The 22,009-nt window shown below is 44.2% G+C and overlaps 1 protein-coding gene across 3 annotated transcripts in view; it reads right to left on the bottom strand.

The window, feature by feature from the left end:
• The window catches only part of Stx6 (syntaxin 6), a 48,940-nt gene extending 38,744 nt beyond the window's left edge, over positions 1-10,196 (bottom strand). The window contains exon 1 of one of the 3 annotated variants that reach the window (XM_006529766.4): positions 9,897-10,196. In XM_006529766.4, the coding sequence (XP_006529829.1) occupies positions 9,897-9,931 (35 nt within the window). In that variant the 5' untranslated portion in view covers positions 9,932-10,196. The remainder of the gene's footprint in view (positions 1-9,896) is intronic. The other 2 variants (XM_017321868.2, NM_021433.3) reach the window with 2 other exon arrangements.
• Between the last annotated feature and the right edge of the window lie 11,813 nt (positions 10,197-22,009).

Here is a 22,009-nt window from a genome sequence, read left to right as displayed (position 1 = left end):
GAGGACTATCTCAGCTAACAGCAAGTGTAAACTTTGGATAGGGTTTAAGTGTGTCTTAAGGGTTCATGCATGCCGGTGGTTTGGCCTCAGCATAGCAGTATTGAAAGCTTTAAGAGGCAGGTCCCAGCAGAAGGTGAGTAGATCTTTGGCAGTCCTTGTGGGACCCCAGGTAGTTCCTGAAAAGAGAAGCTACTACAAAAGACAGAGCTTGACCCCTCTTCCTTGCCTCCATGGCATATGTCCCTCCCATAAGTGACTGCATCAAGGTGTGATACAGCTCAGGGCCTTTCTCTATAGGACCCAGCCTTGAACTCTCCAAGAGCTGAGTAAATCTCTTCTCTTTATAAGTACCCAGCCTTGTTACTGCGTTGGATCAACAGAGAAGACTTGGTTTCTTAGTAGCTGCTATGTGCCTGTGTTAACAAGCTGTGGGACTGCAGTTCCAGCTTCCCTTTGGGTTCTGCCTTTCTTCTCTGACAATGCAGACAAACTGAGTTGGCATCTGTTCCTGTGCTGTGCAACAACTACTCCCCGGCTTGTTGTAACACAGTGTTTGCAGTGCTCACAGACTCTGTGGATGAGTGATCAGACACAACAGGGATGACCTGCCCCAGGTCCACACTGTTCCAGGTCTGAGCTGAAGAACGTTAAGAACAGGGGTTCTCCAGTCACTTCTCCAGGGCTCTCTGGAGGTATACCCCCATCCCTCTGGGGGAGTGACTTAAGTGTGGCTGACTTCCTACCCAGTCAGATGATGCATCCTAAGTGAGTGTCCTAAGAGAAGATGACGTAGGAGAGAGCTGTGATAGTTGAGGGACCTTAGGGGTCAAAGGTCACCACTTCATTCTGTTCATCAAGACAGTGACACAAGTCTACACAGGTGTGACACAAAGGAACACAGACTTCTGACTGACAGAAATGAGCACCTACTTCCCAACATAAGAAGCAAATGAAACAGTGCCTACACTGGGGCGGCCTGTGTCTGGGGCAGCAACCATCCTGTAAGTCTCCTTATGGAGAAGCTTCTGGTTTGAAAACATACAACATACATAACATACATAAAGTCAGATAGTTTCTGAATCAGAGCTGCAACCTCAAAAACCCAGGCTGCAAGCTATACAAGCCTCAGCAACCACTTTCCTCAGCCACCTCCCACGCTCCTCAAGCTAGCTCCTGCCCTGCACCCTACACTCCACTCCACTGCCAACCTCGGGGGAGAAAAGCTCTTGCCACACACACTTTTTGCATTTAAGGGAAAATCAAAACACTCTTCACTTAGCTCTACTACCAACCAAATTCAGGGGAGAAAAGGGCTCTTCTTAACTACCAACAGTTTTATATGTGTGTGTGTGTGTGTGTGTGTGTGTGTGTGTGTGTGTGTGTGTGTGTGTGTGTGTGTGTTTGTGTGTGTGTGTATCTATCTATCTCCCTAATTCACTGTCATACATTCGTTACTTGTGCATTACTATGACCAAATTAGAGAGAACAAGCAAGGAAAGACTCGGCTGGGCATGGTGGCGCACGCTTTTAATCCCAGCACTCAGGAGGCAGAGGTAGGCGGATTTCTGAGTTTGAGGCCAGCCTGGTCTACCAAGTGAGTTCCAGGACAGCCAGGGCTACACAGAGAAACCCTGTCTCAAACCACCACCCCCAAAAAAAAGAAAAGAAAGGAAAGACTGATTTCTGCCATAGGGTTTCAGAAGGGTTCAATCCATGCTTGGGCAGAACATGGTGTCAGTGGGAGAATGTGGAAGAGGAGAGGTGTTCATTCATGGCAGGCAATAGCAGAGAAAGTGAGACAGGAAGGGCCAGGGACAGGATACCCCCAGGGACAAAAAGATGGGCAGACAGAAACACAGACACACACACAGACAGGCAGGCAGGCATGCGCGCATGCACACACACACACACACACATACACACACACACACACACAGAGCGACTTACTTCTTCCAGCTTTTGAGAGCTCCCAAACAGCACCAGCAGCTGCCCCCTTCAAACCCAAGGCACAGCACGCTGCTCCCACAATGCCCTGTGCTAGTCCTCACAGCACTAACCCTGCAGGCCAGGTCAGCTCAGGAGTGAGTCTGACTTGACCTGACTGTCACTACACCTGACTCGAGACACTTGTTTTCTTGACATGGTTCTTGTTCCTGTGACCTGTGCTTTCTAGTGTACACTGACTTTCTTTCCCACTTGATCCCGTATTCATTCCTCAGAGTCCTCTTACAACTTTTGGGTACTCACCAGCATTCAGGGGTTCAGAGCACCTCTTTAAAGCTGCTCAGTCTCCAACTGTCTTTCCAACTCCAGCCCCTTATCCAGGGTTACCCCTTCCTCATTGACCACCTCCAGGGCATTACTATTGCTAAAACCAAAGATTGTAGCATCTCCTACAAGAAAAGCAGGCATTCAAACAAGCAAGCAAAGGCAGACTAAAAAGAAAGCCTGCCTCCTCCTCTCTCTAACTCCTACCGAAGCCAACAGTGCCACCACTTCCCAAGCTTGAAGACTTAACCTAAGTGTGAGTCACTGCCTCCTCCTTTACTTCTTAACCTGCACAGCCTCCACTAAGTCAACCACTGAGATTTTAGATCTCAAGGAAGTTCCAGGATAACCCAGCCTTAAACCACCCAACAGCTAAAGAGATCCAGAGCTCAGACATTTTGGCTGCTTGCCTCAAGTTTATTTGACCTTGAAGATGAAAAGTATTCTACCACCAAGACCTATTTAATCTCAGTTCTGAAAGCTTCCAGAAAGCTTCTGCTTTCCTTATAGATCTATAATGTCTGTGTTTAAGGCCTTGAAAACGTGATTTTTGGGGATGGAAAGATGGCTCAGAGGTTAGGGCACTGGCTGTTCTTCGAAAGGTCCCGAGTTCAATTCCCAGCAACCACATGATGGTTATGAAACCATCTATAATGAGACCTGGTGCCCTCTTCTGGTGTGTAGTCATATGTGCAGATGGAACACTAAACAAATAAGTAAATTTTTAAAAAGTGATTTTAAATTAGTGAACTGTAACTTCTCTTAAAAAACAACAAACAAAAACCACAAAACCACCTACTGGTGGCTGGAGAGAGGGCTCAGAAGTTAAGAGCACTTGTTCTTGCAGAGAAACTGGGTTCAATCCCCAGTATCTACATGGTGACTCACAACTGTACATTAGTCTAGTTCTAAAGGATACGATGTTCTCTTCTGACTTCCATGGGAACCAAACATTCATGGGAGCACAACACTTATATACATAAAATAAAATAAGTTAGTCTTAGCCTCACCCCCCAAGTTTCCTTGACTCAATGAGGGAGAATAGCAAAAACAAAACAATAGCAAAAAAAAACAAAAAAACAAAAAACCACCTCCTAAGCAAGATACGGTTCATGTGTGCATGTGATCCCAGCCCTTGGGAGGCAGAGGTCAGAGGACTGCCATGTTTCTGAGGTCAGCCTGGGCTGCATATTGGATTCCAGGCCATCTTGAGCAATATGGTGAAACTCTGTCTCAAAAGCAACCACACAAACAACCAAGCAAAGGTCCGAAAGATGGATGGCTCAGTCAGTGATGACTCTGCCTTCCTGTGAATATGGTGGAAGAGGAGAACTCCCACAATCTGACTTCCAAACATTCAGTGTGCTGTGCCCCACCATGTGTACAAAGTAAATACAGATTTAATTTAGAAAATTAAGTACAAAAAACCCATAGGATTATGGCCTTAGTGGTATAGTCTTCTTAGTTGACCTAAGTACACGTGTGACATCTGACAGTTGACAACAATGTTCTAAGAAGGCACCTCTCAGATTATAGCCCAAACACCAAGCAACACGTAACTGTACTGACACATCCCAATATGCTAAATTTTATGGTTTTCTTGATGTCTTGTTTCAGTAGAGACTGCAAATTCAAAAAAGCTAATTCTGAAAGCTTGTGTAACACGGGGGAAGGAGGGCTAAAGAACCAAAAACTGACTGAATTAACTCATCAAATCCTGAGTGAGCTCCTACCCTGCATTTTCACATCCAAAAATTAGTATTGAATCTATGCACCAGCAAAGGATTAATAGAACAGGCTTCTTAAAGTACCCAGGCACATCCTAGGGACAGTCTGGCAATACTCATGAAAAGCTCTGTTGTGCATGTGCGCCGAATCAGCTATTATGCTACAGGAACACCGTCCGTGAAAACAACCTAAATCAGCAACAGGCCTGGGGTAAGTAGGTTTCAGAGTGAAAAACTACAGATGTAAGTTACTTAGAAACTGCTTTTGCTGAAGACAAAACCAAAACCACTGACGGTTCTTCTGGGTCTGCAAGGGACAACAGGCCTCCTGTACAGGACAGACTACCCAAGGCTGAAAACAGTCATCTGCACCCTAGAGCAGATCAGCTAGTAGGAACTAGATTAGTCCTCTCCTGCAATGTCAAAGACAGTCATTACCAGATGGGAGGCAGAGCAGACCACCACCTTTGCAGGACCATCTGCTGATCTTTGCACACTTAAAACAGTATTTCACAAAGGCCTTCTTTTTAATTTCCTTCACACAGACACAGCCTGCACCGTAGCCAAACCAATATTCCTAAATCCCTAATTTCCCTTCCTTCCCAGTTTCCAAAGTCTCTAAAGTCATCAAGATGGGGTATTCCTTGGGTTAACATGAGTTGACTATGTTCTACCTGGACTCAGTGAAATTAGGTTGTTTAAATGTGGAGCCTGCAGCTGTTGGCTGTGCAACCCCTCAGCTCCTTCTCTTTGACATGAAACAAAATTTCCCATTATCTGGTCTGTCTTTTCAAGGTGACAATTCATATAAAGTGTTCCTGGCTCAAGAGATGTAGCCTTTAAATACTAGCTGTTCTGTCTCAACAAACTTTCTACTCCATTTGTCTGCATACATCCATAATTTTTAAACACACAGTGCCCCCTGCCAGGGGCCTGTGCTGATGGTGTCGCCTTCTATGAAGCAGCCTACCTACTCTACCACCACCACCAGTAAAGACTGTGTGCTAGAATTTATGCTGTGCATTTAAGATACTAGACCGGAAATGCAGATAAAAGGTCACAGTTAATAAGATGGGGCAAGGAAGCAGCACAATATAGAATGAGAGGCACCAGTGAAGCCCTTCCTGAGGCAGTGGAGTGCTCACAGTGACTCATGGAAGCTCAACGTGTGAACAGGCAGAAGTAAGAGCCTAGTGTAGCAGGCACAGACTGGACTGAATGCTGGAGCACTGAACCAAAAGGGAGCCCAGGGAGTGTGTGCTCCACCAAGTGGTGTTCTGGAGATGGCTAACGAGGCAGGGGGTAACCCTGGATAAGGGGGTAACCCTGGATAAGGGGGTAGCCCTGGATAAGGGGCTGGGGTTGGAAAGACAGTTAGAGACTGAGCAGCTTTAAAGAGGTGCTCTGAACCCCTGAATGCTGGTGAGTACCCAAAAGTTGTAAGAGGACTCTGAGGAGTGAATATGGGATCAAGTGGGAAAGAAAGTCAGTGTACACTAGAAAGCACAGGTCACAGGAACAAGAGCCATGTCAAGAAAACAAGTGTCTCGAATCAGGTGTAGTGACAGTCAGGTCAAGTCAGACTCACTCCTGAGCTGACCTGGCCTGCAGAGTCAGTGCTGTGAGGACTAGCACGGGGCATTGTGGGAGCAGCGTGCTGTGCCTTCGGTTTGAAGGGGGCAGCTGCTGGTGCTGTTTGGGAGCTCTCAAAAGCTGGAAGAAGTAAGTCACTGTGTGTCTGTCTGTCTGTCTGCCCATCTGTCTGTCCCTGGGGGTATCCTGTCCCTGGCCCTTCCTGTCTCACTCTCTCTGCTATTGCTTGCCATGAATGAACACCTCCCCTCTTCCACACTCTCCCACTGACACCATGTTCTGCCCAAGCATGGATTGAACCCTTCTGAAACCCTATGGCAGAAATCAGTCTTTCCTCTCTTATTCTCTCTAGTAATTTGGTCATAGTAATGTAGAAGTAACGAATATTATGACAGTGAGTTAGGGTCAAAAATGTATAAAACTGTTGGTAATTAAAAACAGATTTTTTTCTAAATTCAGCTGAATTCAGGTTGACAGTAACATCATCAAGGAGTGTTTTGGTTTTGCATTTTGATTCTGCAGCAGGTAGCCATTAACTGACACTAAGTAGGCTACACCTGTTTAGACCTTGAAGGGCCATACTGTGCTGTCAATATTAAATTCACATGTAACTATTCAGGTACAACTAAGAACTTTGAAAGCATTGTCACTGAGTAACTAGTATTTAATTAATTTAAAAACTAATATGCAATTTGTTTGCCAAAAAAGTGGTATTCATGTTTGAAGCAAGTAGGGCATGTGAATTTCTTATTTCTTCTTCTTCTTCTTCTTCTTCTTCTTCTTCTTCTTCTTCTTCTTCTTCTTCTTCTTCTTCTTCTTCTTCCTCCTCCTCCTCCTCCTCCTCCTCCTCTTCCTCCTCTTCCTCCTCCTCCTCCTCTTCCTCTTCCTCTTGTTTGAGGTAGGATCTCAAGTAGCTCAGGCTAACCTCAAATTCATTATGAGGCTAGCTAGCTTCTGAACATCTGTTCATTCTGCCGCTGACTCCCAGGTGCTGGTATTACAAATGTACCCTATCACCCCAGATTCTGAATATATCTTTTGGATTGTAAGTTTAATGAATTCTAAATATAGGACAATATATTCAAAGTTTTAACATCCAAATTGAAATGAGATAGAAGTTTAAAATAACAAATTTTGAAAACTTTATACAAATAATGTTTAATTGCATGTTGAAGCCAAGTGCATGCCTATAATGTCAACACTCAGGAGGCTGAGGAATGAATACCAAGTTTAAGGCTACCCTGCACTACACTGCATATACCAAGCCAGCAAGTTCTACACAACAAGACCCTAGCTCAAAAACAAAACAGACAAACAGCAAAACCCACAGCAGTAATAATATTTTCAAATCTACTAACAGATGTTAAATTATTTTTACTTCTTTTTTAATGTAAGTAGTAGAAAATGTAAAATGATGCATGCTCATAATTCTAGCAATCAAAGGGCAGAGGCACGCTCAGAAGATCAAGGCTGGATTGGAATACAAGAGACTTGGCCACCAAAAAAACAAAAAAGTAAGAACAAAAAGAGAAGAAAGTGGAATTTGCTTTATATTTCTGCTCAACAGAAATTGGTTGGTTGGTTCAGTTTTTTGTTTGTTTGGTTTTTTGGTTTTGGTTTTTGCATGTTTGGTTAGTTTGTTTGTTTTGAGACAGTTTCTCCATGTAGTTCTGGCTGTCCTGGAGCATTTTGTAGACCAGGCTGGCTTCAAATTCAAGAGATCTGCCTACCTCTGCCTCTGGAGTGATGGGATTAAAGACCTGTGTCACCACCTCCCGCTTCCACTGAGTAGTTTTAAGCAAACACATCAAAAGACAGAAGAGCCGGGCAGTGGTGGTGCACACCTTTAATCCCAGCACTCAGGAGGCAGAGGCAGGCGGATTTCTGAGTTCGAGGACAGCCTGGTCTACAGAGTGAGTTCCAGGACAGCCAGGGCTACACAGAGAAACCCTGTCTCGAAAAACAAAAACAAACCAAAAAAAAAAAAAAAAAAAAGATAGAAGAAATAAAATGGAAGCAGGAAGCATGTCTCTTTTCTAAATCCCTAGACAGGAGAAAGAGGTCTAAGTTGTCTGAATTCTGCTACCTTCAAAACATCCCTGTTCCAATAGCTTTTCCCACCATAACAATTCCTAAGGCACTGCCTTTTCTCTGAACACCTGAGATGCTCATCATCTCTAGGAAACACTGCTACACTTACCGATCACCTGTCATGTCTACTTAATTCTGATGTGATTTATTCCGCTGATTACTCTAGAAGCACCTTGTTTCAGAGTCATATTTGAGGCATCTTTACTTTTTCTACCCTGTGATGCATTTTCAATAATCTTGTTTTTGAAACTTTGGAGAGAGAGAGAGAGAGAGAGAGAGAGAGAGAGAGAGAGTGTGTGTGTGTGTGTGTGTGTGTGTGTGTGTGTGTGTGTGTATGTGTGTGTGTGTGTAAATTCCTGCAGGTGGGTTCTGGGGATCAAATTCAGGTCATCAGGCTTGGCTGCATGAGCCCTTATCTACCAAGATATCTCAGTGGCCCTCAATCCTGTTAATAAAATGATGTTCATGGATATGCTATCACACATCCTGAGACACTGATGTGGCTGGCTTGTCTTTTCTCCTGCAACAAGTGACCGAGGACAGTGTCCTAATAGAGTAGTAATACCTAGTCAGCAAGTAAAGTAAGTGCTAGTAGACTTGCAGGGGTAAATACCAATATGGCTGAGCAATAAAGAACTTTCCATGTTTCCCTCAAAGGCGAACAGAGAAATCCGCTGGTTACCTCTGCTATCTACTCACTGCCAGAGATAACCTTTGCAACCTGAATGTCAAAAACTTCAGTTCTGGGGCTGGTGAGATGGCTCAGCAGACAAAGGTGCCTGCGGCCAAGCCTGAGACTTGAGTTAGATCCCTGAGACCCACGCAGTGAAAGAGGAGAAGTTCCTGCAAGTTGTCCTCTGATTTCCACATGCATGCCACAACATTCACTTACCACTCCACAAAATAAGACAAAAACCCAAGAAAACCCTTCCATTCAAGGGAAAAGTATACAACTCTAACTCTAAATTTAAAAACAAAACCAACTAAAATCTTAATCAATTCCATAATATAGAACACAATTTCCAGGTAGGCAGATTTTACTGTTAAATATATACCTTCCTATTCCCCGACTAAATTAAAGCAAGGCAAAAGAAAAACCCTTTTAAGGAAACGTAGAGACAATCTTAGCCAAGCTGGCCTTTAATCCCAGCACTCAGGAAGCAGAGGCAGGCAGATCTCAGTGAGTTCAAGGGAGTTACACAGAGAAACTCTGTCTCAAAAAGCCAAAAAAAAAAAAAAAAGCAGTCATAATATATTTGATTGTGCATTGACTGTACACACCAAGGATAGTAAAGTATCTCATTTTAAGTTTCCCAGGACTCTTAAATACAAAAACAAACACCCACACAACTGGTCAGCTTTTACCACTATACAAGTAAGATGCAAGTAGCAACTAGTTAAAAGCAAAGAACACTTTGCAGTCAGTAGAACTTACTCTGTCTTAACTTCGCAGTTCTCAGATTTTTGACATTTCTCTGACATTCAAAGCATAAAACTGACACATTATTAGAAATAAGTTGCGACATCATAATTGCGCTTTCTTGCTTTTGTGTAATGGCTACAAAGTTGATACAACAAAGTGCAATTGATGTTTTCATCTCCCAACAGATAAACAAAGATGGAGTCAGGACAGTTCTGTCGCAAAACGAGGGCAGTAGGCTTCTAAAAAGGCAGAACGTGAAGTGAGGGAAACCTGTCAAACACCCAGGATGAAACCAAGGAGTTCAATAGAAACACTCATTTCCTTCGACACGGTGGGAAAACCCCGGTGGCTCACAAGAAACCCTCGGAAAGTTTGGTTTGGCTGATTGCATATTGTTTTCCTTCCAACATCAGCACCCGGCCTGGAGGACTTTTCCTCCCCCGGGAAAGCGCGCGTCCTCCCGCACCGGCTCCCGCACCCGCTGGACACTACCGGGCAAGCCGCGGGGTGGCCGTCCCGAGCTAGCTCCACGACTCCACAATGGAGCTCGCCCCCGCGCACGCCCACTCCAAGAGGGCCATTTCCCTTTTCCTGCCCAGATGCTGTCGGCCGGCTCCGGCGCGTCGCTCCCCACCTGCGGCGCGCGACCCCGAGGAAGTGGCGGTGCGGGCCGATAGTGGGACCCCAGGGGCCCGGCCCCAAACGACGCGCGGTGTCCGAGCACAGAGGCTGTGTCGCCCTGCCTCGATTTCCCTCCCCTCTCTCTGAGGCGGGAGTCCTCGGCCCACACTCACCCCTTCACTACAAAGAAGGGGTCCTCCATGGACATGGCGCCCGGCCCGGCAGCCCGAGCCCTCCCTGAGGTCTACCGTGGCCAGCGCCTCGGCCGGGGCGACCCGGAGCAGCAGTGCGCGCAGACCCGGGTGCCCGTCGGCCGTCGGTCCAGCAGTCGGTCAGCGCCGCGGGTCGAATCCCACTCCAAGCCGGCCCCCACGGCAGCCTCCTCCCCCGGCACCTCCGGCGTCTGGCCCCGCCCCCAGAACCTTCGCCACTACCAATCATGGACGCGTACCGCAGCCTCACTTCCGCACTCAGGCTCACGTGACCCAGATCGCCCAGGCCCTGCGCCGGAGAGGGGCGGAGCCTAGCTTGCGTCACTAGGCCCGAGAGGCGGGGCTCTGGATAGTGGGGGCGGTCTTCTGCTGCCTGGAGAAGGCAATGAGGATTTTAAGAAAGCTGTTGCTGTGTCTGATTTGCATAGACCTTTTACCTTTTCTCTACTTTTAATACTTGCTTTTAACTCCCTGTGATTTACATGCCCATCTAATCATCGTCTTGCACTAAAGGATTCTCAAAAGATCTGATTATGGTAAGGTCTTAGGTCATGCAGTGTGTAAAGGCTGTATAAACATCCTCAATCAATACTCTTTTGGAGGACGATCCTACTGTTTCTAATTTGTTAGAGACTTCATTCTTTCCTGTACAGGGTCACACAACCCCAGACACACAGATCCACAGATCCCGGACATTTGTACTTCATTCTGAAAGCAAAGAAGGAGCCAGACGGGATCACTTCCTTTCAACTACGATTGCAGAACATCCAGAGCATTTTATATGGCACAATTAGACACACTGTGCGTAACTTCTTGGATGAGAACTGTGACCTTTGATTATTGATAATCACTGAGCAGTGACTGAGCATTGGACAGGATTCTAAGTTATCTCACTGTCACATTCCTATTATTTATCATCTTCATTTTATGAATGAGCTTGGACTCCGAGAGGTTACGTGACTTAGCCAAATTCTTTAGTCTCCTTGGAGCTTGCATCAAACAAATTCCCTTTGAACCTGAAGTCCCCCATTCAATTCCTCATCTTTAAGATGTAAGGTGGTGGTGGCACACACCATTAAGACCCGCACTCAAGGGGCAGAGGCAGATGGATCTCTATGAGTCTGAGGCCAGTCTGGTCTAATGAGCTAGTTCTAGGACAGCCAGGATGTGTAGGGGTGGAGTAGGAGGAATGTTATGTGAACTCTGAGGCCCCAATGCCGTCAGGGACCCCTGAAGGAAGCTGTTGTTTAGAGGACAGCAAGAGGACATGATAGAGGAAGGGAGGAGAAGAGAAGTGAGAAGCAAAAGTCAAAGACGCCAGGCTTCTCTGAACTCCTGAAGGAGCGGTGGGTGGCAGGTGTCGGGAAGGGGAGCTGCCGGGAGAGTTGCAGGCTTTGGCTACCTACCTACTGAAATTCAGAGATAAAATGTTCATTGACAATGGCATGTAAGTGGAAGAGCAGATGAGCCTGATCCTTGAAGGTCAAACCTCAGCTCTGCTAGTCCCAGAAGCCGTGTCAAGCCAGGTTCTTAATTGTTGACTGTCCTGTCTCTGGATGGATACCATAGTAACATCTTTCTCCTACAGTGTACAAAGTATTGGCAAAATCCAGCACACCTGAGCTTCTTTACTCTGCTCAGGGCACTAAGGACTCCGAGATGAATACTCTTGTCCCCAAGGAGCTCCCAGGCCTGTGGAGAGGAGTATTCAATTCCAGATAATGAGAGGGCACAGGTAACTGGAGAAATGCACAGCCTAGATAGCAGAGCTGAGATACCAGCGTATTTTGTGGGTGTGTGGGGCTGGGCTGGGAGGCTCCTAAACAGTGGCTAAAGGCAGGAAGGATCAGTGATGTAGACAAGCAGGGCAGCCTCTCAGGCCAGAAAAGAGAGCTGGGGTAGAGGGGTCAGTAGCAGCAGGGAGATACAGCCCAACACTGTGGCTACCAGTCATTCCTTTGGGTGTTACAGACCTCCACTGGTGCATGGCCACAATCTTGCCTATACCACAAATTTTCAGGATAAACTATGGTGAAGTCAAGTTAGCACATTTACTAAGTATATAGAGAGTGAGTTGTATAGGAAAGGGGCAGGCACAACCTCAAGACATGAGTGTGGGCTCTTCCACGGAAAGTCACTTAGATGTCTATGTGAATGATTTTGCAGCTTTTAGAAGTTTGAACTTCTCTACGGATGTAAAGTACAGGGTTTAAAGATTATGCAAAATCTAAATTAAGGTTTAAAAGTTAAGTAGGTGTATGAATTTGTTAGCCTTTTAAAAGGACTTTTTTTGTAGTAAATGAAGTTGTAATGTGCTTTTATGACGTGCATTATTTAGATTAGAGATGAAGGATCTAGAGAGATGGCTCAGTGGTTAAGAGCATTTACTGCTGGTACTAAGAATAGGAGTTCAGATTTCAGTACCTATGTTGGACAGCTCACAACCGCCAGTTAAATCCAGCTCCAAAGAATCTAACTCCCTTTTCTGGCCTTCACTACATTCATGCATGTGTGCGCGCACGCACACACACACACACATCAAATCTTAGATTTAAAGATGAGAGATGCCTGCCAATATGGTAAAAATTCAGGATTACAAACATTCTGGTCCTATGTAAGAATAGTTCACGGAAGTCAGTGAGATGAATTAGTGAGTAAAGGTGTTTACCACCAAGCCTGAAGTCTAAGTTCAATCCCTAGAATCCACACAATGGAAGGGAGAGAACTGATTCCCGCAAAATGTCCTCTGACGACCACATACACATTGTGCTATATGTATGCACAAGTATACACACACACACACGTGTAAAATTTAAATTAACAAGATTAAAATTAATAGACTAGTTCATTTACTGTTTTTCACATCAACCTTGAGATTTTTTTTATCTCTGTAGTCAATTTCTCTTTATCATTTGTATTACAATTCCTTGATTCTGTCAGCAGGAAAGGTAAATTAGAGCCCAGAGCAAGGAGAGTCTTCTTGAATGTTCCATTCACTTTCCTTGTCTCTCAAGCCTGCCTTAGCAGGCTAAGGCTGCAGGTGGGCAAGGCTAGGCGGTTGGGAACGTTGAATACTCTGTGTTCTGTCCTATAAGCCTAGGAACTCAGAGAAATAGCTGGGCCAGACTGAATAAGAATGGCCCAGCTATGATCATATGTTTGAATGCCTGTTCTCCAGTTGATGCAACTCTTTGGGAAGGATTAAGAGGTATAGCCTTGTTGGAGGAGGCATGTGGACTTTAAAGTTTCAAAAGTCCAAGCCATTCCCAATTAATGTGCGCTCTCGCTCTCTCTCTCTCTCTCTCCCGCCCTCCCTTCCCCTCTCCCCTTCATGGTTGTTGTGTCAACATGCAAGTTCTCACTTACTACTCCAGCACCATGTTAAGATGCCTGCTGCTCCCCACCATGATCATGGACTATCCTCTGGAACTGTGGGCCCCAAATTAAAGGCATCCTTTTATAGGTTGCCTTGATCGTGGTGTCTCTTCACAGCAATAGAAAAGCAACTAAGACACAGGCTTTGAGACAGGTGTCGAAGTGGCTAGAAAGTCACAGTGCAGAAGATGGATGAAAAGATAAGAAGCCAGGCTTGTTGTAATGAAGGCATGGAGGGAGGGTGCATTTGATAAAAGCTCTGGAGAACACAGAGGTAGACATTGTTGTTTCCTGATGAGGAGAAGTTGGTAAAAAAAAGAGGAAGAAGAGGGCCAGGGAGAAGTCTTGCAGCATTTGGAGCTGTCAGTGAGTTGGTTGCATCCCAAGGAAGAAATTCCTACTCTTTGGGAAAATGAGGCAGACAATGGAAATAGGGGACAAAAGAGGCTAGTGGGAGAGAGAAGAATATGATCAAAACACATTCTTTGCATATATGAAGATGCCACAATCAAACAAAGTATGCCTAATATATGCTAATAAAAATTGTTATTTTTTTTTTAAAGGAAAGAGACTCCAGAGGTCCAGAGATGACTGATGTAGCGTTTGTATTTCTTAGCTTCTTGTATTTTGGTCTTTCCCACTAGACTGTAAGCTCCCAAGGGTCTGGATACTGTGTAAATGTCATGACCATCTCAAGGGCTGACATGGACCCTCATTTTCCAGCTTAATGGATTTATTAACTGAGTCACAAAGATCTAAGAGCTAGGAACAGAGGATAGAGCACACATGCCTAAGGAAGCCTAATAATTAGGATCTGAAAGAGACAACAGTGGCAATTGTGGCAGATTCAGGGAGCATGTAGGAATGGGGTATCCTTTTCTTTAATATGTCACCTTCCTTCATCCTCTTTCAAACCAGAACTTGGCCCCCACTACCCAAGGAAAGGGAAGTTTTAGCTAAATGTGAGAAACAGAGGAAGTTATTTCTTTGTTTTCTGTGTTTTTGTGCCCCACCCCCACCCCCATTCAGCAGGGCCATGGTCTTAGGTGAGAAACAATAGCTCAGGAACAATGCCCAGTAAATAACCAGTGCCTCCCACACTCCCACTCTTGCTGACCTGCTTGAAAACAACCAAGATTTCTTATAGAGTAAAAAAATCCAAAGAGTAGTTGCTTTGGGGTCCAGTGCCAAACTTTCTGGGTTGCTAGAAATACTCTGTGTTTTGATAGGGTGTGGGGTCCAAGGGTGCATGTATTTGTCAGAATTTACCCAACCATGTCACTAAAATTCTGTTCAGGTTTCTGAGGGAGGCTAAATGCCAACGCCATTTTCTATGAAGTCCCTGAGCAAGCTTCCTGAGGAAACTCTAGTCCCTGACCGGGTCTCCAAAGTTAGCAGAGTGGATGGTAGAGAGCGCTCTCGTGGGTCCTGTAAGACAGGTGTGCAGAGATGAAGATAAGAGGATGCAAAAAGTAGGTCACAGGTGTCAGAGCCCCAGAGCTGGTAGGGATGAAGACCAGAAGAGATCACATCAAAGCTCATAACCATGGATGCCTGCATCAAGGTTTAAATACAGGGCCAGAGGTGTGCAGAGCTAAGCAGTCACCTTCAAAGCGTAGTCCAGTCCAGCCCATCACCTACTCTGATAAGTTGTCAGACATGTGAGATCTCTTTCCTGGAAACAAAGGTTTTCCTCTGAAAAATAAAACAAAACAAAAACGTCTTGGGAGGAGGCACCTTTAATCCCAGCATTTGGGAGGCAGAAGCAGTCCAATCTCTGAGTTTGAGGCTAGCCTGGTCTACAGAGAGTTCCAGAACAGCCAGAGCTATACAGAGAAACCCATCTCTTAAAGCCAAAACCAAAACGAAAGAAAGTTTTTCCGCTGCCTGGCACCAGGCTTCAGTCTTCTTCTCCCAGCGTGAGATTCCAGGGGAAATTCCTATTTCTTGGGGACCATTGTTTCCATAGTCTGAGAGCTAAAGGGAGGGGCACAGATGTCACTTTAAAACATCCCCATTCCTGTTGAGCCAGTTTACAAAATCCCTACTCCTACAAGGAATCTCTTCTACTGCCAAAGGGAAGTTATAACACACAGCCTGCTCCCTTGCAAGTTGTTGTAAAGAATCTAATGGACACATACACGAACACGTTTTACAAAATATGAAATACCATAGACCATCCAAACTCACTTTTAGTATGCTTTTTTTTTAAATTGTGGTAAAATACTTATAAAATCTATCATCTTAAACATGTGTGTGCGTGTTTTTGTGTGTTTGATGATCCATGTGTGTTTGTGTGTGCAAGTGCACATAGAGGCCTAGAGACCAATAGACAGTGCATGCAAGTGTACACAGAGGCAGATAGACAGTGCGTGCAAGTGCACACAGAGGCCTAGAGACCAATAGACAGTGCGTGCAAGTGCACACAGAAGCAGATAGACAGTGCGTGCAAGTGCACACAGAGGCAGATAGACAGTGCGTGCAAGTGCACACAGAGGCAGATAGACAGTGCGTGCAAGTGCACACAGAGGCAGATAGACAGTGTGTGCAAGTGCACACAGAGACCAATAGACAACCTGTTGTCATTCCTCAGGTATTGTCAACCTTGTTTTCTGAAACAGGGTCTCTCATCAGCTCAGACCTTGCCAACTAGATTAGGCTAGCTGGTCTTCAGGCTCCGGGGATTTTCCCACTTCTGCCTCCTCAGCTCTGGGATCATAAGCCCGTGCTACCACATCCATGTGTTCTAGGATTCAAATGTGGTGGTCCTCGTGCTGTGTGGTAACCACTGAGGTAACACCCTAGCTTCTTCTCTCAGGCATGTTAAAGTGTACAATCCTACTCCAGAAATATTTTCATCTTCTGCCCATGAAACAACTCAACACTGTCCCCTTCCTCCAGTCTCTGACATCAGCCCTCCTTCTCCTGTGTCCCTGAATGTGGTTGTCCTAGGTACCTCAGATGAGTGGACTCAGACAGAACCTGTCTTTCTGTGACTTCAAGGTTCATGTGTGTCATAGTGCTTTTCAGAATTTCACTTTTAAAGCTGACTAATGCTCGGCTGCTACACCCATCCTGGGACCGTCGGATTGTTTCCACCTTTTGGTGTTTGTGAATAATGATGCTTTCAGCAGAAATGTATAAATATTTATTCAAGACCCTGAATTTGACTAATTTGAATGAATACTAAAAGTTGAATTGCTATATTATATGGTAATTCTTTCTTTCTTTTTTTTAAAAATGCATTTGTAGGGACTATTTTTCATAGTGGCTTTACTATTTCGCACTCGTAGTTCACAAGGATTCCTTGCCAACACTTGTTATTTTCTGGTCTGTTTAAATAGCAGACAACCCAATAGGTGTCAGGTGATATCTTTCAGTTGTGATTTTCATTTCCCTAGTGATTAATGTCATTGAAAATCTTCTCATGTGTTTCGAGGTCATTTGTATAATCTTCTTTGGCTTGTTCAGATCCTTGGTCTGTTTTTAACTAGATTGTTTGTTTTGTTGAGTCCATGCTAATTCTTTTGTGAAAGAAGCTAAAGAAGAAAAGGATATGATCATTATTGTAAACTTAAAAAGATTTTTTGTGTGTTTGTTTTATGTGCACGTGTGTTTGCCTGAATGAGTTAATAGGCACCACGGGCATACAGGACATACAGGAACCCTTGGAGGTCAGGCAAGGGAGTTAGAAGCCTTGGAATTGGAGTTACAGAAGGTTGTGAGCTGCAGTGTGGGTGTTGAGAACTGAACCTGGGTCCTCTGGAAGAGCAGGAAGCATACTTAACCTCTGAGCCAACTCTTCCAACCTAATAACTGTGAAGCCCTCTGGGTCATTCCAGAAAATATTCGCTCATCTTAAATTCCATTGATCTGGCTGTGATTTTTCACATTTCCACCCAACAACGGGAGTGTGCACACGCATGAACACACTGGTTGTGCTTTCTTTCCACTCTTTGGCTGTCATCAATATGTCTGTTTTGCCTTCTACATGCTGCCTTAAAATGAACACAGATGCCGGGCGTGGTGGCGCACGCCTTTAATCCCAGCACTTGGGAGGCAGAGGCAGGTGGATCTCTGAGTTCCAGGCCAGCCTGGTCTACAGAGTGAGTTCCAGGACAGCCAGGGCTATCCAGAGAAACCCTGTCTCCAAAAACCAAAATCCAAAAACAAAAACAAAAAAAAAATGAACACAGACAATGTTAGTCAGCTTATATGCTAAACACTAAAAAGTGATGAATAATTTATGGAATGTTCACTTGATGGCCATTAGAAACGTTTCAAAATATGTCATGACAAAAATTACTAAAAAGGTCAGGTGGTCACATGTGTACCATTGAAAATACAAGTTTAAAAAAGTTTTTTTTTATTATAAAGCAAGCACATGGGACTTTCTTTGGAGCCACCAGCTCGATGACACGGTGACTTATACTTATTATGAATGCTTAAGGTCTTTGCTTAGGCTTGTTGCCATCCAGGTCTTATAACTTATTAACCTGTTTATTCTAGTCTAAGTTCTGCAACATGGCTCATTAGTTACCTCTCCTCCAGTCCCGGCCTGCTTCTTCCTCCATGTCTGGCTGGGGAATTCTCCCACACCTAACTCCTAGAATTCCTATCTCTGCCAGAAATCATGCCTATTCTCTCCTCCTTCGCTAGAGGCCATCAGCTTTTTGTTGAGCCGTGATGCTTTTCCACAGTGCACAATAATATTATCCAAACAAGCAAATTAAGAACCAATTTGATTCAAAGAACTCACATAAAGATGGAAAGAAAACCAACCACACAAAGTTGTCCTCTGACCTCTACAGGTACACAAGGCACGGGCACCCGCGCTCACATGCTCACAAACACAATCACAATAAATACAATTTTTAAATTGTGTAAAGAAAACAAATCTCCATCCTGATTGAACCTTAAGAAGCAGTAAAGTTACATCATTAAATATGTATATCAATGCCGAGAAATAGAAATTTGAAAAGAAACTTACAAAACAGAATTAGAACAAGTAAAATAAGTTCCTTAAGGAGGAGGTGAGAGGTAAATACAGAATAAGGTGTCTTAGTTAGGGTTTTATTGCTGTGAAGAGAAACAATGTCCATGACCACTCTTATAAAGAAAAATATCTAATTGGGGCTGGCTTTCAGCTTCAGAAGTTTAGTCTGTTATCATCATGGCAGGAAGCATGGCAGCATGTCAGCAAACGTGGTGCTGGAGAGGTAGCTGAGAGGTCTACATCTGTGGCAGCAGGCAGCAGGAAGAGAGAGTGACACTGGGACTGGCTTGAGCATCTGAAACCTCAAAGCCCACCCACAGTGACACCCCCCCTTCACAAAGCCACCTCTACTCCAATAAGGCTACATGCCCTAATTCTTTCAAATAGTGCAACTCCTTATGAGCTACAAAGGCCATTTTCATTCAAATCACCAAAGAGGATAAAGGGAAATTTCAGGATACAATTAAAATGATAGGAAGGAAGGCAAGGGAGGTAAACTCAGAAGGAGGGCTGTCTGGAAAGTCTTAATCCTTCATCAAGAGAACTCTTCTTTGCAGTGGATGGAGACCGTTACAGAAAACCACAACCAATCAAAATATAGAACTATGAAGCCTAGCCTTGATAGGTACATCTATAAACACTCCCACATCTAATTCTCAGAGAACATTGCAGAAGAGAGGGCAGAACGATGTTAAGAGCATGATGGTCAGGGAGTTTGCTATGAGATTGTGGCTCCAAGAAATATTAGAGACTAGACTCATAGAATCTCACCGCCATAACTGCCTATCATGTATACTGTTTTACCTCTGTGAAGAGACACTGTAACCAAGGCAACTCTTACAAAAGGAAGCATTCAATTGGGAGCTTGCTGACAGTTTCAGAAGTCCATTATCATCATGGCGGGAAGCAGGCCAGACCACCCAGTGACACACTTCCTCCAACAAGGCCACACCTTCTAATCCCTCTAGTCCTTCTGAAACAGTTCACAAACTGGAGACTAAGCAGGCTAATATATAAGCCTATGGAACTATTATCACTCAAACCACTGCCCAGATGTGAACTGAACAAGATAATACCAATAAACTTTCAAACTTGTTGGAGAAAAGGCCACGAAGTCTCAACCTTACACAGAGAACTATAGGCAACCTAGAATGGGAAAGATGGCCTTCCCCAGGAAAGAGTACACAAATTGGTTGTCTACTGCCAAACAGTCAGCCCTGAAAACATACATACAGGTAACATTATATGAAGTTATAGTTAGGTATATATATATATATATATATATATATATATATATATGCATATGATAACAATTAGTTTTAAAAATAAAAGCCATGCCAGACGTGGTGGTGCATGCCTTTAATCCCAGCACTCGGGAGGCAGAGGCAGGCAGACTTCTGAGTTCGAGGCCAGCTGGTCTACAAAGTGAGTTCCAGGACAGCCAGGGCTATACAGAGAAACCCTATCTAGAAAAACCAAAAAACCATGAATAAATAAATAAATAAATAAATAAATAAAGGCCATGAATTTGAAATAGAGCAGAAAGGGATATATGGGAGAGTTTGGAGAGAGGAAAGGGAAGGGAGGAATTATGTCATCAATTTATAATCTCAAAAATGTAATGAGGGAAAAAATAGAAGTACTTGTAAAGTTATACCATTAATATGTATATCTGTTTTGGCAAATATACATTTGAGAAATAATTTACAAAATAGGATTAGAACATGAAACCCCTTTTAAAAAAGAGAACCTCAAGCCAGGCATGGTGGCGCACGCCTTTAATCCCAGCTCTTGGGAGGCAGAGGCAGGCAGATTTCTGAGTTCGAGGCCAGCCTGGTCTACAAAGTGAGTTCCAGGACAGCCAGGGCTATACAGAGAAACCCTGTCTCGAAAAAAACAAAAACAAAAAGAGAGAGAGAGAGAGAACCTCACATACATATACCTACATGCATATCCACAATAAAATCACCAAAGAAGCATATACTAAAATATATCAGGAATGGTGTCCTCTGCCTTCCTACCTTTCACTAGCTTGCAATTAGATAAAGCGATTTTAAGCTACCCACACTTTTCATGTTTCCTTTTTAAGAGTACAGCATGAAATCTGGGGAACAAGCTATTAACAGGAAAAAAAAATCCAAAAACCCAAAGGAGCAAATACATTGGCACAGCGTGCAAGCATCATGGAGCAGCAACAGGGGTCTCTGTGAGGGGCACATGGATACCTATATTTGCTAGATGAATAGCCAAGGGAAAAAACAAAAGAGGAAGGAAAGGAAAAAAGAGATGCAAGCATCTGAAAAGAGGCCATCAAATAATTTCTTTTAGCTTTTTGTGGGGAAAGGAAGACATGCCTACGTTTTCCACTCTCATAGAAAGCAAAAATTAGGTGGCTGCAAACAATATATATTTTCTCTCCAATCATTTAGGAGGCCACAGTTCTGAAGACAGGTCTTATGGTGAAAAAACAAAACAAGACTAAACAAAACACCACCAACAACAAAAACAAAACAAACAAACAAACAAAAACCCAGCTTTTGACACATGCATTCTTTCTAGAGGTTCTGGGGTATGGTCTGTAACCTTCTCATTCCAGGTCCAGGGGCCTCCTGCACTCCTTAGCTCATGCCCTCTTCAGTAATGCATCTGCTGTCACAGACCCTTCCCAGATTCTGACCCTCTGCCTTCCTGAAATAGGGACCCTCGTGATTAGATTGGTTCTGCCAGGTCCAGGATCATCTCTCCATCTCTGCGTCTTTAAATCAACGGGACCTGCAAAGTCCCTTATGCCATATAAAGTGTGTTGTATTCACGGGTTCTGAGCTTTTAGAGTGGGCCATCACTCAACTCACCTCTGAAGGAAACCAGGGGTTTGATTCTCCTATCCCCTCTTCCTGCGTAATAAACAACCTCACTGAGTCAACAGTCCTGTGGAATACACAGATTTCTTTTAAAGGGGAAGCTGTCCAGCCATGGTGCAGTCTGTGATTCTGCCCCATGTCAAAGAGATTTGACCATGTCAAATCAAGCATGGTGCCTGACCCCAAGCCAAAGCCTGCCTTTTCCCCATTCTTCTCTCTATCCTGTACTTCCTCTTTCCTGTCTAGACCTGTTCCCCAGCTCCCTGAACAGCCTCAGCTGCTGTTTCCTAACTTGTCATGTGCTTCTAACAACAATGTGACCATAGGTTGGAGATTGCTTTCCTTGAAAGATGAGTGGCGACCCCTCAGAGTCTCCCATAGGCCTTTTCTTTTCATGATTCAACAGGGATGTTTGGGGTCTATTGTTCTAGGTAAAAAAAAAAAATACAGGAAAGACAGATATAAATAAAAAAATTACAGGGCATTCTAAATGGTACATGCTATCTGAGACGGATGGGAAAATCATACTGAGCAGGGAGTTCCAAATCTTAGAACCCAGGGTGCAATTTCCTTTGTCCCTTGGTTAAAAATCTAAACTCCAAGAAAGAACCAAAGGCAATAAATTACCCATGTCATTAATTTTTGCTTCCCTATACCTTTCATGTAATTGAGCTACAGTTGGGAACTGGATGAAGAGAAGACAGGAGCAAGCTGAGTCTGAAACCCACAAGGGGTTAATGTTTATTGCTTTCATTTTTGTAAGTCTCTATTCTACCTAGCAACTAATGACACCAGATATATTTACCAGTTCTTACTGGAGAATGCTTCCCCCTGTCCCACCC

The sequence above is a fragment of the Mus musculus genome, chromosome 1, assembly GCF_000001635.26.
Source record: "Mus musculus strain C57BL/6J chromosome 1, GRCm38.p6 C57BL/6J".
Classification (NCBI taxonomy): Eukaryota; Metazoa; Chordata; class Mammalia; order Rodentia; family Muridae; genus Mus; species Mus musculus.
Note: the sequence above shows the minus strand (reverse complement) of the source record. Positions and strands in the feature narration are given on the sequence as shown.